General features: G+C 43.2%; 1 protein-coding gene across 2 annotated transcripts in view; it reads right to left on the bottom strand.

Annotated features, from left to right (window-relative positions):
- CACNA1G (calcium voltage-gated channel subunit alpha1 G) overlaps positions 1 to 16,412 on the bottom strand; it is a 1,194,479-nt gene that overhangs the window by 75,198 nt on the left and 1,102,869 nt on the right. For both annotated transcript variants that reach the window (XM_069200048.1, XM_069200049.1), the window contains exons 33-34: positions 9,857 to 10,198; positions 4,892 to 5,032 (exon numbers count right to left, since the gene is read on the bottom strand). In XM_069200048.1, the coding sequence (XP_069056149.1) occupies positions 4,892 to 5,032; positions 9,857 to 10,198 (483 nt within the window). The remainder of the gene's footprint in view (positions 1 to 4,891; positions 5,033 to 9,856; positions 10,199 to 16,412) is intronic.

Consider the following 16,412-nt stretch of genomic DNA (forward strand, 5'->3'; position numbering starts at 1 on the left):
CACAACACTGACCTATGTAAAAATAATCTGTATTGCACAAAACATAATTAGACCAACATTACACGTAAGTAATACCCTGCTACCTTAGCACTTGTCAGAATGTTACACAAGTTACTAATACTCTGCAAGAATATGCAGTTGTCACATTAGAACACGTAAGTACTCAGGATTCTGCAACATAAGCAGCAGTCAGGAATTACAGTAAAAGATATATGCCTTTGTCATGAACAATTCCTAAATACCCATATGAGGAACATTATAGAATATCTCACAAGTCATAAAGATACATATCAGCTAGACCTGCCCAAAAGGAACAGTAGCACATAGATGTAGGGGCAGGAAACAGGTAGGAAATCTAAAACATCCAAAAGTCTTACTAGGCTCCTAGAGCCTAGATTCCCTAAAAAGTACCTGTTTTCCGTAGTAGAGGCACTTCTAGTGCCTAGAAGATGAGCTTAGGGGGCCCCTGGTGCTCTTGGGCACCAAACAGGGGCCACGCGGTGCTTTTGGGGGAGAAGGGTGGTTGGCACCCTCTCCTAGTTGTGAACAGGCCCCTCCGGGGGCCTCGTGATCCTTGGGGGGCGCTGGGCCTCTAACGGCCCTCTCTGAAGGGGGGCCCCAAAAGAGCCAAAGATTTAGGGTAGCAGGGGCGATTGTGCCCCTAGCGCAGTGACCGGTGGAAAGGGAACTCCCTTTCTCCACTGCCTCCTGCTGGCAGGGAGGCAGCCGCGCTTGTCCACGGGGACAGAATAGGAGCGTGCAAGCACCTTCGTTTACCTTTGGTAAGTGCCCCGGGGGCACTAGAGTCAGCACGATCCTCGCGCTGTAGTCAAAATGCGGCGCCCGGGCTGTGGCGGTGATTAAAACAAGGAAGAGGCACCGTGGGGAGGGTGAGGGGCTTGTTTATGAACCCAGGCAGCGGCGGTGACTTTTTGGCAGTAATAAAGTGCTTTTCAAAGCGCTAGGGCAAAGCTAAAGCCCGGGCTGCAGCGGTGACCTTGTGCAGCAAGTCAGGAGAGAGCGCTTCTCCCAGCGCTAAGGCAAAACTGCAGAGATCGGTGCAGGGGTCAGGGGCCACAGCACCCTGACCCGGGGAGAAAGCAGGACACAAGGAAGCACAAGGCTGGTGGGCCCAGCTACAGGCCAGCACAAGGGTTGCAGATGGTGGCAGTTCCTTCTAGTGGCCAGGCAGGTCACAGGTCAGCACAGCAGCAACAGTCTAAGCTGGTTTCCTGGTGAGTCCATTCATCAGCGTTCTGTGTCCAGGTTCAAGGTCCAAGAATGTTCAAATTGTGGGGAAGATTCCCCTGTACTTGTACCAGGGTTACAGTGTGTTTTACAATGGTAAGGAGAGGACGTTCCAGCCAGTTACAACTGGTTCTGGGAGTGCCCCCTCTCTCCTTTCAGCACAGGCTCCAAACATCAGTGGGGGGTTAACGACCCTATTGTGTGAGGCCAGGGCACAGCCTTTACAAATGCAGGTGTGCCCCACCTCTCCCTTCTCTCAGCCCAGGAAGGCTTTACAATTTGTAGATGCACCTCTGTGTCACCTCCACCCTCCCTGTGTTCAGGCTGTCTGAGAAGTATGCACAAAGCCCCAACTGTCAGTCTGCCCAGACGTGGATTGGAGACAAGCTGCAAAACCCCAAAGTCATGAGCACAGATAAATGCGCACTTTCTAGAAGTGGCATTTCTGTGATAGTAATTAAAAATACACCTACACCAGTAAGCAGCATTTCTTACCACTATCACAACCATACCAAACATGCCTACACTACCCCTCATAAATCAGACAATACCCCTTACACATGAGGCAGGGCATTTCCACTGCAATCCTATGAGGAGGCAGCACTCACAGCAGTGAGACACCAAGTTAGGCTGTTTGTCACTACCAGGACAGGCCACGCAGCATGGCACATGTCCTTCCTTCTACATACATGGTACCCTGCCCAAAGGGCTAGTTAGGGCATACCTTAGGGGTGACTTACATGTAGTAAAAGGGGAGCTCTGGGCCTGGCAAATAAATTTAGATGCCAGGTCCCTGTGGCAGGAAACTGTGCACACAGGCTCTGCACTAGCAGGCCTTAGATAGGTTTGACAGGCTACTTCAGTGGGTGTCGCAAGCAGCGCTGCAGGCCCATAAGTAGCATTTAATTTACAGGCCCTGGGTATAGGGATACCACTTTACAAGGGACTTATAGGTAAATTAAATATGCCAATTGGGTATAATCCAATCATACCAAATTTGTAAGAGAGAGCACATGCACTTTAGCACTGGTTAGCAGTGAAAAAGTGCTCAGAGTCAAAACGTCAGCCAACAAAGGTCAGAAAAATAAGGAGGCAAAAAGTCTGGGGAATGACCCTGTAAAAGGGCCAGGTCCAACATTAATCAAGTGTTACCCTTTGGGGCAGATAGCCTTACAACTGTGAAAAATTACTTAAGGAGTTTTCCACTACCAGGACATATAAAATGTAAATCTACATTCTACTTTTTAAATACCATGGATCCTACCCTTGGAGATGTTAGGGCCTACTTTAGGGGCGACTTGTAAGTATTAACAAAAGGAAGGGTTAGGTCTGCAAAATGTTTATTTTGCAAGGTCGAAATGACAGTTTAAAACTGCACTACAGGCTGCAGCAGCAAGCCTGAGACATGTTTTAAAAGGCTACTTTACTGGGTGGCACAATGAGTGCTGATACCCACTGGTAGCATTTGATTTGCAGGCTGTGGGTGCAGGTAGTACCATTTACTAGGGACTTACAAGTAAATTAAATGTGTCAGTTAGGTGTAGACCAATTTTACCATGTTTTATGGAGTGAGCACAGGCACTTTATCACTGGTTAGCAGGGTTAAATTGCACAGAGTCCTAATGCCAACAAAAACAGGTTCAGTAAAAATCTCAAGTGTGAACTACAGTTACTCCGCCCTTGCCTTTGTTCCTATTGTTGATTTGAAAATGTACAGACAACAGGTCATTAAGGATGAGAAAAGAGTTGTCATCTAAACCTATTTCCCACTAAGCCAGGTGCAAGTGTCTGGAGCATGCTTTTGTGGAAAACAGCTGAGGAAGCGACCCATTTTACCCCGATCGCAGTATTTAGGCGAATGCTGATCTGCTGCATCCCTGGATCTCTACAGACGTGAGGAAGGTGGTCGAATGGAGGTTCACGATTTTCTGTCTCTCGCACCTTTCTCAGGTCAGAACAAAGAGAGACAATGCTAGTGTAAGTCCTCTTTCATGGCAGGTCTTTGCAGACTCTCGCTAATTGGGGTTTCAAGTAGGGCTAACAGCAGCACTCTTGGAGCACTCTTGGAGCTGTTGTCAGTGGCACTCTTATTTGAGGTTTCCACCGTGGGTTTCCAAAGTAGATCATAGAATTCACGCTTTGCACTTGATGTCTGTTTGTTATCAATGTGTGGGGGTGGAACATGGTTCCAATAAAATCTTAGTTGGGTTACACAGACCAATAAAGATTGAATCCAGCCGTCATATCTCTGCTAGGGGACAAAAGCAATGTCAACTCGTGCAAAATATTTATTTCAAATTTACTTTCCAGCGCAAAACATACTTTCACTGGAAAGGTGCGTCAAAGCAAAGCAGCAGCTCTGTTTCTTATTTCACAACTTGTGAACTGACAGCATGCATTTTTGTTTCCTTCGATTAACTATTGAGCCTAATGGTAGGGTGTGAGTGTTCATCTTGGCGCTATGTGACCGCTAAATGCTCCAAGCCAGTGCACAGCTGGAATAAACAGGAATACTAAGGGCCTGATTTATTAAATGTTAGCGCTGCCTTTGCGTCATTTTTGGACGCAAAAGCGATGTAAACTTACAAAATATATTTTGTAAGTGTACTCTGCTTTTGTGTAAAAAAACGACGCAAAGGTGGCACAAATTTTTCATAAATCAGGCCCTAAATGTCTTTGAAATGAGGGACTTTTAGTTGGGCTGCACTGGAGGGCACAGTAAGAGACCTGCATCCCCTTGAAGGCTGCTACTCTGAACAGCATGTAGACTGAAAGTGTAAGGGTGCGTCTCTGGATGTCCTGCATTAACTTGTGCTGTGTCTTGAGGTGTGTGTGTGTGTGTGTGTATATATATATATATACATATATATATATATAACCCTTTGCCCTAGCCTGCACCGTCATGTTTAGATCGGTACCTTGCTGTTTGTTGAGAAATCGGAGCCCAATACCCCTTAACATTACTAAGCCACATCCCTGCCCCATTATTAACGGTTACCCATATAAGTCTACATATGTTGACCCTATTGTTTCAGTCAGTAATAAAAGAGAAAACATTAATTCAGTGGCCAATGTTTTGTCTCTCCCTTCATTTATCAGAGTTCCAGGGGACTCGGACAGAAATCCTGTAAGGGAGTCACTGCATTTTAAGGCTGCCTTATTTTCCATAGTCAATGAGTACATCTGAAACACAAATCGAAGTGGCAAAACAGTGACCACAAAAGAGGCTAGCTCAGTTCCCACCCTAGGTTGTGCGCTAGGAGCAGATTGTGGCCTAGTGCTTGGTGTTGTTTTCATCCGCATCAACAGATGTAACTTCCATTATAGGTACTCTGCAAATCCTGCACATAAAGATTTGTTTACATCCGATTTCCATGCCCATACACAATAATAACCTAATTATTCAAACCAGCCACATTTTATTCGCTAAGTTGATAATAAAGCCGCACATATAGTTTTCAGGAAAAGGAAGTTTGTTAGGGCTTGACAAATGTGCTTAGAGGCTATAGATATACTCTACAACTAACTTCATTATTTGTTATAATTTAGTTTAAACAACAGAATCTATACAAACCTAATATGACACATTAAAGACTACCCATGTTACATTAATGGTAATTTATAAAACATAAGTTATATTAACCTGCTTCTCCAAGCTGCATTTCTCAGACAGAGGAAGAGCGTAGTGATGGCACACAGAGCCCGACAGGTTGTCCATGAGCTTCATTTCCCCCTCCAGTGATCCCTGGATCAGCAGTGATATGGTATCAAACAAGTGCCTTTCCTGCAAGAGCGCCGTTGAGCATGCAGAACGGTAAAGTAGACGAGAAAGAGAGAAGCAGTGGAGGACAGTAAAAAGATTGGAAGAACAGGTGCACTGGTGGAAATATGGAGATGAAAAGACAGGAAGGAAGAGTAGAGGCTAGTAGCAGCATGGTCAGAAGAGAGACTTTAGTTTTAACAACATTACAACTGTGTTTGTGTGACTGAAACATTTATAGTACCATGCAAAAAAGCACTGCATTTTTCACTGTAGTCCTAAATTCGTAAACTATAATTTTGTGATAGCAACTTCCATGACCATATATTTGTAATTTCACTGATAATAACTGATGGTCAGTCACGCAACTAATTCCTGCACCTTGTAACCTAGTGCCAAAATGTTGTGCGAAAGTTAGAATTGTGAAACTTTTTTAAAAACATATGCGAGAATTAACTGAAGTGTTATTTAAATATGTTCTCTTGTCTCTGTGTATCGGCAAAGAAACTACATTTACTATTAACCCAGAATGCCAAGAATGCAGAAGGATTTTACAATACAGACATATTGGGAGTTGGTCTTTCAAAAGCAATGGAGAAATGCTTTAATTAATCTCAGCCACTGGTAATACTTTTAGGTGCATCCCAGGCCATGTTGATATCCACCTTGCCACTCTAAACAGAGAACAGCCATCAGGATTGGTCTTGTTCCAGTAGGAACAGCCAACCTGAACTGTAAGTCTAGGTCACCACCAAATGGAAAACAAGCAACCCCAGACATATTTCAGTCAATGAGAAGCATCTTGAGTCCAATGGCACAATGAGCACCGACTTTGTGTTTCACCTAGAAAATGTTGATGGCTATGCCCATGCACTGCCTTGTGCTGTCTGTACCATAGGAAACTTCTCCAACAAGATCCAAACAGGCTGCAACAGGTCTGAGATTGTTTCTGTTCAGAGTGGACCTGGCCAGGTAGTGTCAAAAATGTCAAAAACCAGCCTCAGGAAAATCAGAATGAAGTGATATGATGGGCAAAAAACTGTACACGGAAATACACCCCAGAAGTAATTACTAGTGGCTGTGATCATTTCAAGCATTTCATCCATTACCTTTTTCTTTTTCTCAGTGAGGCTCAATTACCTGGTTCTTAGGAGATTTTTACAGAAAAGGCATCCTCTTATAGGAAACCCATTAGATATTTGTATCTTCATTTTCTATAAGAACCTAGCCTAAATGACAGTTTGACAGGGAATTTATTAGTGTTTGCTTTAATGCCTTATTGTGTTTTAAGTGCCGTAATAGGCCATGCTACCTTAGTGTTTGTTCGAAACTCCTTAAAAATCCAGTGGAATTGTCTCGTAACAGTTCTCAAAAGAAATTTCCTACTGCTCACCTAGCACTAAACACGCGCTTCACTTTCTCTGCACTCTGCATGCACAAGTCCTGTCTGACACTTGGGGTAGTCGTGCAACGAATAGCCCTAATCGTAACCTTGAATCCACCCATGTACCTGCAGTTACATTTCTTGTGTGCCAGACATAAATGACTGTAGCACTGCGCTGAGCACTCACATGACCTGCACTAATAAGCCGTTTGGGCGCAGCACTGGGAATGGTCATCAACACTTCTGTTTAACAAGGGTACGACTGTGAAGGTTCCCATCTGAGTTTTTGGCACCTGTGGGATGGGATGGGTAGATGGCAGTTACCCCTGTAAAACTCTCCTTTCATCATTCTATGGTCCTAGCACCCTAAGCTCAGTCTCTAGTTGTAGGAGGCTAAATATAGGGATCAATGCTTATCCTGCCAGAAACAGTACTTTGGCCCTCATCATGAGAGCCCCATTATCTGGGAACAAAGGGTAATATTTAAGAGCCCCTAGCGACACCTTAGCGCTGCCATAGCGTCATTTTTTTTACGGTAAGGCGGTGCTAGAATGGCTTTTTCCACGAGCCATATTTACAAAGTGGAGCAATGTATGCATTCCGCCACTTGTAACCCCTTGCGCCACATTATGACAGGCTACTAGTAATGAGGGTCTTTGTGCCCTGACAGAAAGATGTATTACTGGAAGATGGCGCCTCAGTATATTTTCAAAAAGCACAAGAGCAAAAACACCAGAAAGACACCTGCTGGGTTTACATCCCAGGATAGTAACAATTTTTGCAATGTCACTTCAAGCTTGTGAATCATATTTTACATGATAGCTATTGCTTGATTTAAATGCTGAATATTTTCAAGGCTCGGCTCATACAGGGGCTCTCAGAGCCAACCCTCACCCTTGGCTCGACTTTTCTTGTTCACTTGTTGGTTCACCCACCTCTGCCTAATAGTGGTGTTACTGAAGGAGTGCCGCCCTTGTATTATGACTTGATATAATTGTTTAACAAGAAATCCATGGCATTACACTTGGCATACTGAAACTCTCCCTCAGTTTCTCCGTTTTATTCAAATGATTAATAATTAACAGCACATGTGTTGGGTCACTTGGATAAAGGTTGTTTTTTTATCCCTAACATATGTCATCGCTATAATCCTAGGCAACTAACATTGTTCTAAAAGGTGGTTGATGCATGCTTTACAAGCTACACTTTCTAAAGTAGATTGATGTGCATGCCTGATGTAAGACTGTTGAGCATGCGACGTTGTTTATCTGGCTTTCAACATTCCAAGTTACTCAATGCTGTGTTAATCCTGTCATAATGTACGGTGGTAACAGTACTATCAATATATTAACAGGATGAGAGGGTGGCTTTAGGGGTGCAAATTGAGCATACAGAAAACCCAGGACAAACGCTCCCTCTCACAACTAAAGGAGACTGAATTGGTGATCATGTTTTGGGATTCTTTGTGATGCAAACACTGGCTATGAATAATCAATTTGAGTAGGTGTAAAGGTGGCTTTATGATCTACACTGTGACCCGGTATTGATATAGCTGTAAGGATGGCTTTATGCCGTTGTTGTCAGCATTAACAAAGGTAACTTGCATTGTAGACAGGACGCAAATGTTATTGATATAGCTGTTATGTGTTTTCTATTCCAGTGTGCGCTACGCTGTACATTGGCAATACCTCAGTGACTGCTTTGGAGTGCTTTATCTGAATCATCCATACGTTAAAAGCAAATGACTTATCATAGGCTCTAGCCATAAGCGAGTTCCTAAAATGAGTAAGAAGGACTTTATAGCCTGAGGCATAAAGACTATGCTGCTATAATGACATTCCACTCAGTAATAGGGTATAGTAGTCTAAACAGAACAGGGTGAAACAGAAAGACAATCAATGGAGTTTTAGAACAGAATATTTTTACCACCCATTATTGACCCTGTACCACCAATCTGTCTAATTGCAATGTTTTAATTGCTATCACAGGTTTCAATTGGCTACCTACATACCATAGTGTTGACTTTAATGTTGTATTTCAACACCCTGAATGACAGATTTTGTTATGAAGGACTCATGCTATCATTTAAGCTTTTTTAATGTGTTCCCCTTGCTGTTATCGTCTGTTAAAGAATCAGAACATCAGACTTCCTACAAATATTGGAATACAAGGAATTATGTGAGGTAGTGAATTGCAGCCATATTGAGTGTGGGACGAAGAACTGTCTCAGTAGTTTTAAAGTAGCCCAACTCAGCCATATACATTCTACTCTACATACCAGTGGAAGGACTCCTAAAAAATGGCAAATCAGTGCATTTGCATTTCAGCTTCAAAATAGTTCTATAAATTGTAATTCTTTTTGCAAGAGTTTTCGTCCCACAATGTCTAAAGGTGAAATAAATGACTAAATACAATTTCCAACTTGTCTTCTTTGGACTCCCTGAATGTATTTATTCTCTATGTCATCGACATTCTTTAGTGGAACATTATTGTTCAAACTGCTGGAACCAAACTGGAATGGCATGGGTGGCAAAAAAACGATGGATTTAGGCCCAGATCTCTGTACTGGGGTGAATGTTTGACATTGTTCAGCATTCCGGCCATCACTTGTTCTTTTTGCATTTGCTGCCCCAAGTGGGAAGGGTATGCCCAGACGTGGGTCCCTTGCTCCCCATGCCACTGAAGTCAAGCTAGCCTGGCTGATGAAGGGTGATACCCTGAAACAGGTCCTAGGATGCTTGTTTCCAGTTCAGGGAGGACCTGGCTTGGCAGTTCGGGCTGGACTGTTCCCATGGGGAACAGGGTCAAGACTGATTTGCATATGGCTTGGACCAAATTGGAATGGCATGGGTGGCAAAAAAACAATGGATTTAGGCCCAGATCTCTGTATTGGGGGTGAATGTTTGACATTGTTCAGCATTCAGTCCATCACTTGTTCTTTTTCCAGGTTGTGAATTGTAGCCATATTGAGTGTGAGACGAAGAACTGTCTCAGTAGTTTTAAAAGTAGCCCAACTCAGCCATATACATTCTACTCTACATACCAGTGAAAGGACTCTTAAAAAATGCTGCTTACTTGGTAAGAGAATACACAACTATAAGCTAATGTAATCTATTCTGGAAATCATATTGATATATAACATGGCAAATCAGTGCATTTGCATTTCAGCTTTAAAATAGTTCTATAAATTGTAATTCTTTTTGCAAGAGTTTTCATCCCACAATGTCTAAATGTGAAATAAATGACTAAATACAATCTCCAACTTGTCTTCTTTGGACTCCCTGAATGTATTTATTCTCTATGTCATCAACATTCTTTAGTGGAACATTATTGTTAAACTGTTGATCAAGTACCAGGGACCACCGAACAATTGCCTTTAAATTCCTACAATTACTAAAAGTGAAATGGGAACAGATGAGAGGCTGAAACTAGTCAGGATATTGCAGTTACTCTAAAATACTTACCATTGGGTTCACCAGGGAAAGCTGGGAATCAATCTTTACGTGGATGGGATTAGTGTGTCCTTCTGGGCTATCCGATCTCTCCACAGTGTCACCTCCTGTCCAAACAAAGGGATCAGAGTTTGGGGGCTGTGCAGTCAGAGTTTGCATCTCAAGTTCTAGTTCCGCTTCCAGTTCAGCCTCTTCTTTAGCTTCTTTGTTGCTTTCCTCAAGGTGCTTCATTAGAACAGCAATGACCACATTCACCAACACAAACTGTGCTGTCAGCACAAAGGAGACAAAGTAGATTGGAGAGATGACTGTGTTGTAACAAGTGGATTCCTCACCACAGTCTCTCAAAGTATCCTGGTGTTGAAGAAGAAAGACCATGGAAAATGAGCAAGTGAAGGCTGACAGGTAATATTATCAGTACAATAAATACATGTCATAGACTCCTTTTCAAACATAAGTCTAGATGCTCGCTAAGCAAATCAAGCTAGTCTCTCACAGTTAGAATATGAGGTTAAAGATGGACTGATCACAATGCTGCTTCTCTGAAAATACCACCAGTTTCACAATAAACTAATATAAACCAGGCACAAAATGCTAAATCCTTCTTGCATACATTCATAGTACATATCAAGAATAACCTCTGACATGATTTGAGTGTTATGCAGATTGCAACATAGACATCACTAGCCTTCTACACTACGATATTTTGATTTACATAAATGGGCTAGATTTACTATTGGAGGGGTTGCGTCTCAGACGTTCTGTTTGCACAGCATCTGTGGTGCGCCCTGGTCAGTTTCTTTTACAATATATTGGATAAACTAAGCCAAACACATAGAAAAATATAATTCATAAAAACATATTTAAATCCTTCGGCTCGGGCCAACAGTCGAGCATGACTTAAATGGCTGGGATAGCCCGCTACGGCGGCTTTAAGACTATGTTAGACAGGATTTCGTTTGCAGGTCCTACAATTACCTGCAGAGATGGAATTTTGCTCTGTCCTGAAGGCAGGGATCACAATATTGAAAAGATATTGTACAGTGCGTGGAACTGCTCTCTGATTTCTCCGAGGCCCACCCCTCCAACTCGTAGTGTGCAAGCGGCTCTTCCTTATGGACTGCTTCCTCTTTGCGAATGAGTAGCTGCAAACCATAGATACATTTTCTTTTGTTTCTCAGGGAACGGAGATTCCCCTTTACTGCCTTCTTTGCATTGCGATTTTCAAACAGTCTCAATGTTGAAACTGCAAATCGCAAAGCCCATTGCAACTGCAAGGTCACTTCATTACATTGTTAATTGAATTTTTTAAATCACGAAGTTTGCCAATTTGCTCAGCATTAAAATATAGGAGACCTCCACAAAAATATAACACAGAAGCCATGCCTCAGGGGAGCAACAGATTAAAGCTATGGGCCATGTACCATGGTGGACATCTGATAGATGGCTGTTTGAATTTGATTTAGATAGTGTTGTGTCATGATATACAACATGCTTCAGATGGTTTCTTGAAGTTCCCTGGATACTCGTTATTCTTTAGAGGTATAAGTAGTGGCCCCAAAATCCCTGAAAATGAGATCACTTCTGGAACCAAGAGGACCCTCCGCCAAGGAAAGAGCTGAAGAACTGAAGAGAAGTGCTGCCCCGGCATGTGTGTATGCTTTGTTGGGCTATCCCTCAGTTGCTGCTTCTGCTGGTGAAATAGGACCAAGACTGGACTTTGTTGTGAATTCCTGCTTGAGAAGGATCTCCAAGGGCTTGAACTGGGCTTGCTTGCCTCCTGTTGTTGAAGTCTCAGGGCCATCAAAGACTTCCCCTACCAGCACCTGGACTCTCTGCTGAGACTCCTGCCATGCCAAGTGGTGCCCTATCCAGTCCCTGCGCCATAGAAAGGTGAAGTTGGCAGACAAGAACTGAAAATCCACACACAGAACGCCGTGTGGGGACATTTTTGACGCACCTTCTGCAACGCGGCTGATAAATTACACTCCATCTGCATCGCCGCTGGGAGATCAACGAATCGCGGCTGGAGAAACGATGCGTAACACCCGGGTACTCAGGGTGATAACGACACAAACCCTACGCAGTGCCGTCAACCCGACTCTGCGTGGATCTGAGGTGCCCTGTCCAGGAATCGCTCTCTTGCAAGGAAGAAAAATGATGCATCACCGAGGAAATGATGCATGGCCTCACATGTGAGTAAAGAATCAACGCATCACTACCCTTTTCCGATGCACGGTCGCCCGTCAGGCTTTATTATTGATGCTAACCATGTACTCTGTAACAACGGCATTCTCACTGTTTTCTAAAGATTAAGGGGGTTATTACAACTTTGGAGGAGGCGTTAATCCGTCCCAAAAGTGACGGTAAAGTGACGGATATACCACCAGCCGTATTACGACTCCATTATATCCTATGGAACTCGTAATACGGCTGGTGGTATATCCGTCACTTTACCGTCACTTTTGGGATGGATTAACACCTCCTCCAAAGTTGTAATAACCCGCTAAGACTCTTATTCTTTTGAAAATTCATATCTTGACTTGTGTATGTTGGATTTGTGGTGTTTTGGTCTTGTTTGATTTATATAAATATTACCTATTTTTCTAAACTGGTGTGGTGCCCGTTTGTAGCGTTTTCACTGTATTACTGTGTGTGTTGGTACAAATACTTTACACATTGCTTCTGAAGTTAAGCCTAGTTAGGGTAAATGAGGATCACACTCAGTTAACCCTCGCTCACCCCCTTGGTCGCTTGGCATGAGCAGAGTGAGGGTCTTTGCTTGGACGGGGGGGTAACCTGACTGCCAACCAAAGAGCCATTTGTAACAACACCAGACCTGGATAATGCACACACTACCCACCATATGTTTGCATATGCCAATAATCTGTCTTATTACACTATGGGGCTTACCATGGATATTATCATAAAAAATATACGCTCCAAAGTTGACAAGAGCAGCCTAGCAGCAGCATCAGGAGAGTTGCACCTGACCTTTCTCAGTTTGACAGCAGCAGCCTAGCAGGGGTAGCGGGGACCACAGAATGTGGTCTGAAGGTAGATCTTCTTTATGCCATAGCCCAGGATCCGCTGGGACTAAAACACAGGCTGAGTGCATGGCAAGGGACGTGGAGGCAATGGTAGCATGGAGCAGTTCATCCGCAGTAATGTCAACATGAACCACACAGTGTACATGCATTGGAAAAAGGGGGATACCGAAAGCCAGCTTTATCTATTCTTTTGTATTCTTTTTTATATTATAACATGAACTTTGTCAGAGAGCTAATGTTGTCTGTAGCTAGACATTTTGCCCAGTTTCAAAAGTTCTTGGTATCAATCGGAGGACAGCTGGGACTAAATCACCCTACCCCATGCTTTACATTTCCTCACACTCAAGCGAAAACAGCTTAGCTGATGAGATGTGAATAGAGCTTTATTTTACAAAAAGCAAGGATAACAAGGCTAGGCCATTGCTGTTACTTTCACGTTGATTGAGAAGAGTGGGCAAGAAGAGTTAATTTACTGGTTTCAGATAGTTCATTATAGCCTTAGAGCCTGCCGTAGCGGGCTATACAGGCCATTAAATGCCCGCTATAGCGTTAAAGGCCTAAGCAAAAGGCAAGGGCTTAACAATGGAGCAGGACTTTAATGGGTGGTATAGCCCAGCTGCAAAGGGCTATAAGGGTATTAGAATATTCTGCCACTAGAGGGAAGCATATTCTATTAAATAAAACAAAGGCCTCACGGAGCCCCTGGGTCTCCGTGAGGCCTTTGGTCAAAGCTGCTGCTGTGAACAAAGTACATTGGAAAGTTGAGGCTCCAGGCTTTCACCAGCCATTAGAAGCCTGGAGCACTTGATTGTCTCTGATGGAGCTCCCAACATGCCACTGTTCTAATATGGCTTACATTATATTTCACTGTGTTGCTTTCTCTGTTGATTTGAAATACATGGTTGTTCTATATCTTGGCTATACACTCTTGCAACAGCAGCATACAATGGTAGCAGGATAGGGACTGACACAAGGTAACATGTATTAAGGCATAGATTTACTATGATTTTGCCTCTGGGTTGAGTCACTGTTTTGGGGCTGCCCTGATGCAAAATTATTTTCAGCATATACTAAGCCACACAAGGCCACTTTGCTTGGCTTTGCATAGTTTAGTAAATATAACACAGCGCTATGCTGCTCTGTTTTGTACTAGGTAGGCATTATATGGGTAGAGCATGGGCATTCCCATGCATCCAAAAATGCATTCTGACACAAACCCAAATTTACAAACAAGTGTAAACCTGGGTTTGTGCCAAAATGGTGCGCCTATCCAACATAGGCGTAAATTTCTTTATTTCTCGTCATTGCTTCCTCTTTCCATGTGTGTGCCATTCTAAAGCACACATAGAAAGAGGACTATGCCTCTGTGGATCGTTTTTGTCCAGGAGTGTATCTCTTCCTGCACAAAAACAATCCTGTTGCCACGTTACATCAAAGGAAGAATGTTCAGATGACACACTGCTTCTACATAAACATTCCATTCCGAATCTCCATGTCTAGTTGCCTCAGGTAGGTGTTCAAAAATACGTTGGCCTTCCGCTCCCAGGCAATTGTACAGAAGTGATAATAATATATTTCAACATAAGCTGAACTGTGATTGTCATGAATTGTATTTTGTAATGGATACAATTATGTATATTAAATTGATTTATATATATTTGCCACATACCAGTTGACAATTTGTTTGATTTTTGCTTTTGGAGTGAATTTTATGTGTGTACTGCAATCTCATGTGTTGTCACCAGTGTGTATAGATTATCGAATCCAGCTAGAAATTTTGTATATACATATGCTCCACAAATTGTCCCTTTTTTTGTCTGTCTGAAGAAGCCTGCAGACCATTGAATCCACTCCCCGAGGCAAAAGCTTCATCCCTGCTCAACAGGCACAGCCAGGACCATCTCAGCACTGTTTATTGGCCCTGAGGGAATGGACCCCTTAGGATGCTACCTAGACCAGCATAACTGGCACATTGTCTGCCAAACCCCAGTGCATGTGCACTGCAGCCACCATATGTAATAGCCTGCCGGGGTGGGAGGATTTACATTACAAAAAATTGGTTGGGGGTGATTTTGTTGGCTCCAGCTCCACAGAAACCCATTATTATGCAATTCTATTTAATGTGCAAGATTCTCTTAAATGTGGACATTTGCTTTATTACAGAATCTCAGTCGGTGATTTTCTGTTGGTTGGATGTTACTGAGAAGTCCTGAGCCGTTCACTGCTTATGCTCAACCTTTGATGACTGATTGTCAAGGGCAGCTTGTGTTGCCTTAAATTAGTAACTGTTCACTTCACGATATGGATATAAGCTGTCATTTTTAGAAAGAGGGTGATGTACCTGATCAAATTTGCCTTCAGCAGATACAACCAACATCGTATTTCCAGCAGCACCCTATGTTCTCTTTGCGGATTGGAGTGTTTTGGGATGTACCCTCTAATTCGTCACTGTCATTCCATACACAAGTCTTAAACCTTTTTAAAGAAAAGAAGCATGTCTAATAGGCCAAAGAGTGTAGGAATGAAGAGCTGACCAGTACCTAGGCCATCAGGCTGCCGTTTATTTCCTCTGCTGTCAGGCTGTCATTTACATCACCCGCATGTTCTGAAATGGTGGCTTATCAAAGGTTTCTTCTGTGCCTGTTTGCACATGTTCTCATGCGGCTGCAGGCATAGGTCTAGGCAGCTGCACATCCACATTCAGGCACATATATACAAGTCTGCCAGTCCTTAGAGAGTGAGCAGAGGGAGAAGAGATGCTTATGCATTTACAGGCTTGAGGTGAAAGGCGGAGTGGCATGTGTTAGCATTCTCTAACTTTGATAAGCAGCGTGCTAGTCTTTTCCTTGCAGAGCTTGGTGTATTGAGCCTCTGTCTGCATGTGGTTATTGAGAATTGCCTGCTTGCTACGTGAGAAAATTCCGTGTGTTAAGGAGCCATGTTTGTTTTGGTAAGCACTCGAATGCCACCTTGTGAGCAGAATGTGTTTTCCAGGGGTATCAGCTCATGTCAGATGGGCTTTGTGAGCAGAAATGTGTGCTCCCTGATTTCTGTTATGGCTGCTGTGAATTCTGAGGCTGGCCACGGAAATAACACATGATTTTTAATTATATGTGTTTCTGAGAGATTTAACTGTGTGATTACTCTGGGAAAAATAAGTGTATTTCTTGCTGCTGATTGTAAGTCCTGTTTGGAGTAACTTAACATATGACTAGAGAGCGACACAGATTAGAGAGGGTGTCAGGTGAGAGAGACAGTTTTATGCTGAGGAAGAGTGTACTTGGGGACATTGTGAGCAGTGTTTCCTAGAAAAGATTCTGTTAAGAGTGTACTAAGGAAACTGGTGAACCAGCATCTGCAGATTAGGAGAGGCAGAGAGAGCGAGTGTGCCACATATTGCCAGCTCATCTTGGAACCACCTCCAGTAGAGTTGGGAAGCTTCACCTCAAAAACATCAGTTTCACAGGTTTTTGCTGGACTTACTCCTCTCCCCTTGTTTATTCCTGGGAGGCTGGAGT

The sequence above is a fragment of the Pleurodeles waltl genome, chromosome 7, assembly GCF_031143425.1.
Source record: "Pleurodeles waltl isolate 20211129_DDA chromosome 7, aPleWal1.hap1.20221129, whole genome shotgun sequence".
Lineage (NCBI taxonomy): Eukaryota > Metazoa > Chordata > Amphibia > Caudata > Salamandridae > Pleurodeles > Pleurodeles waltl.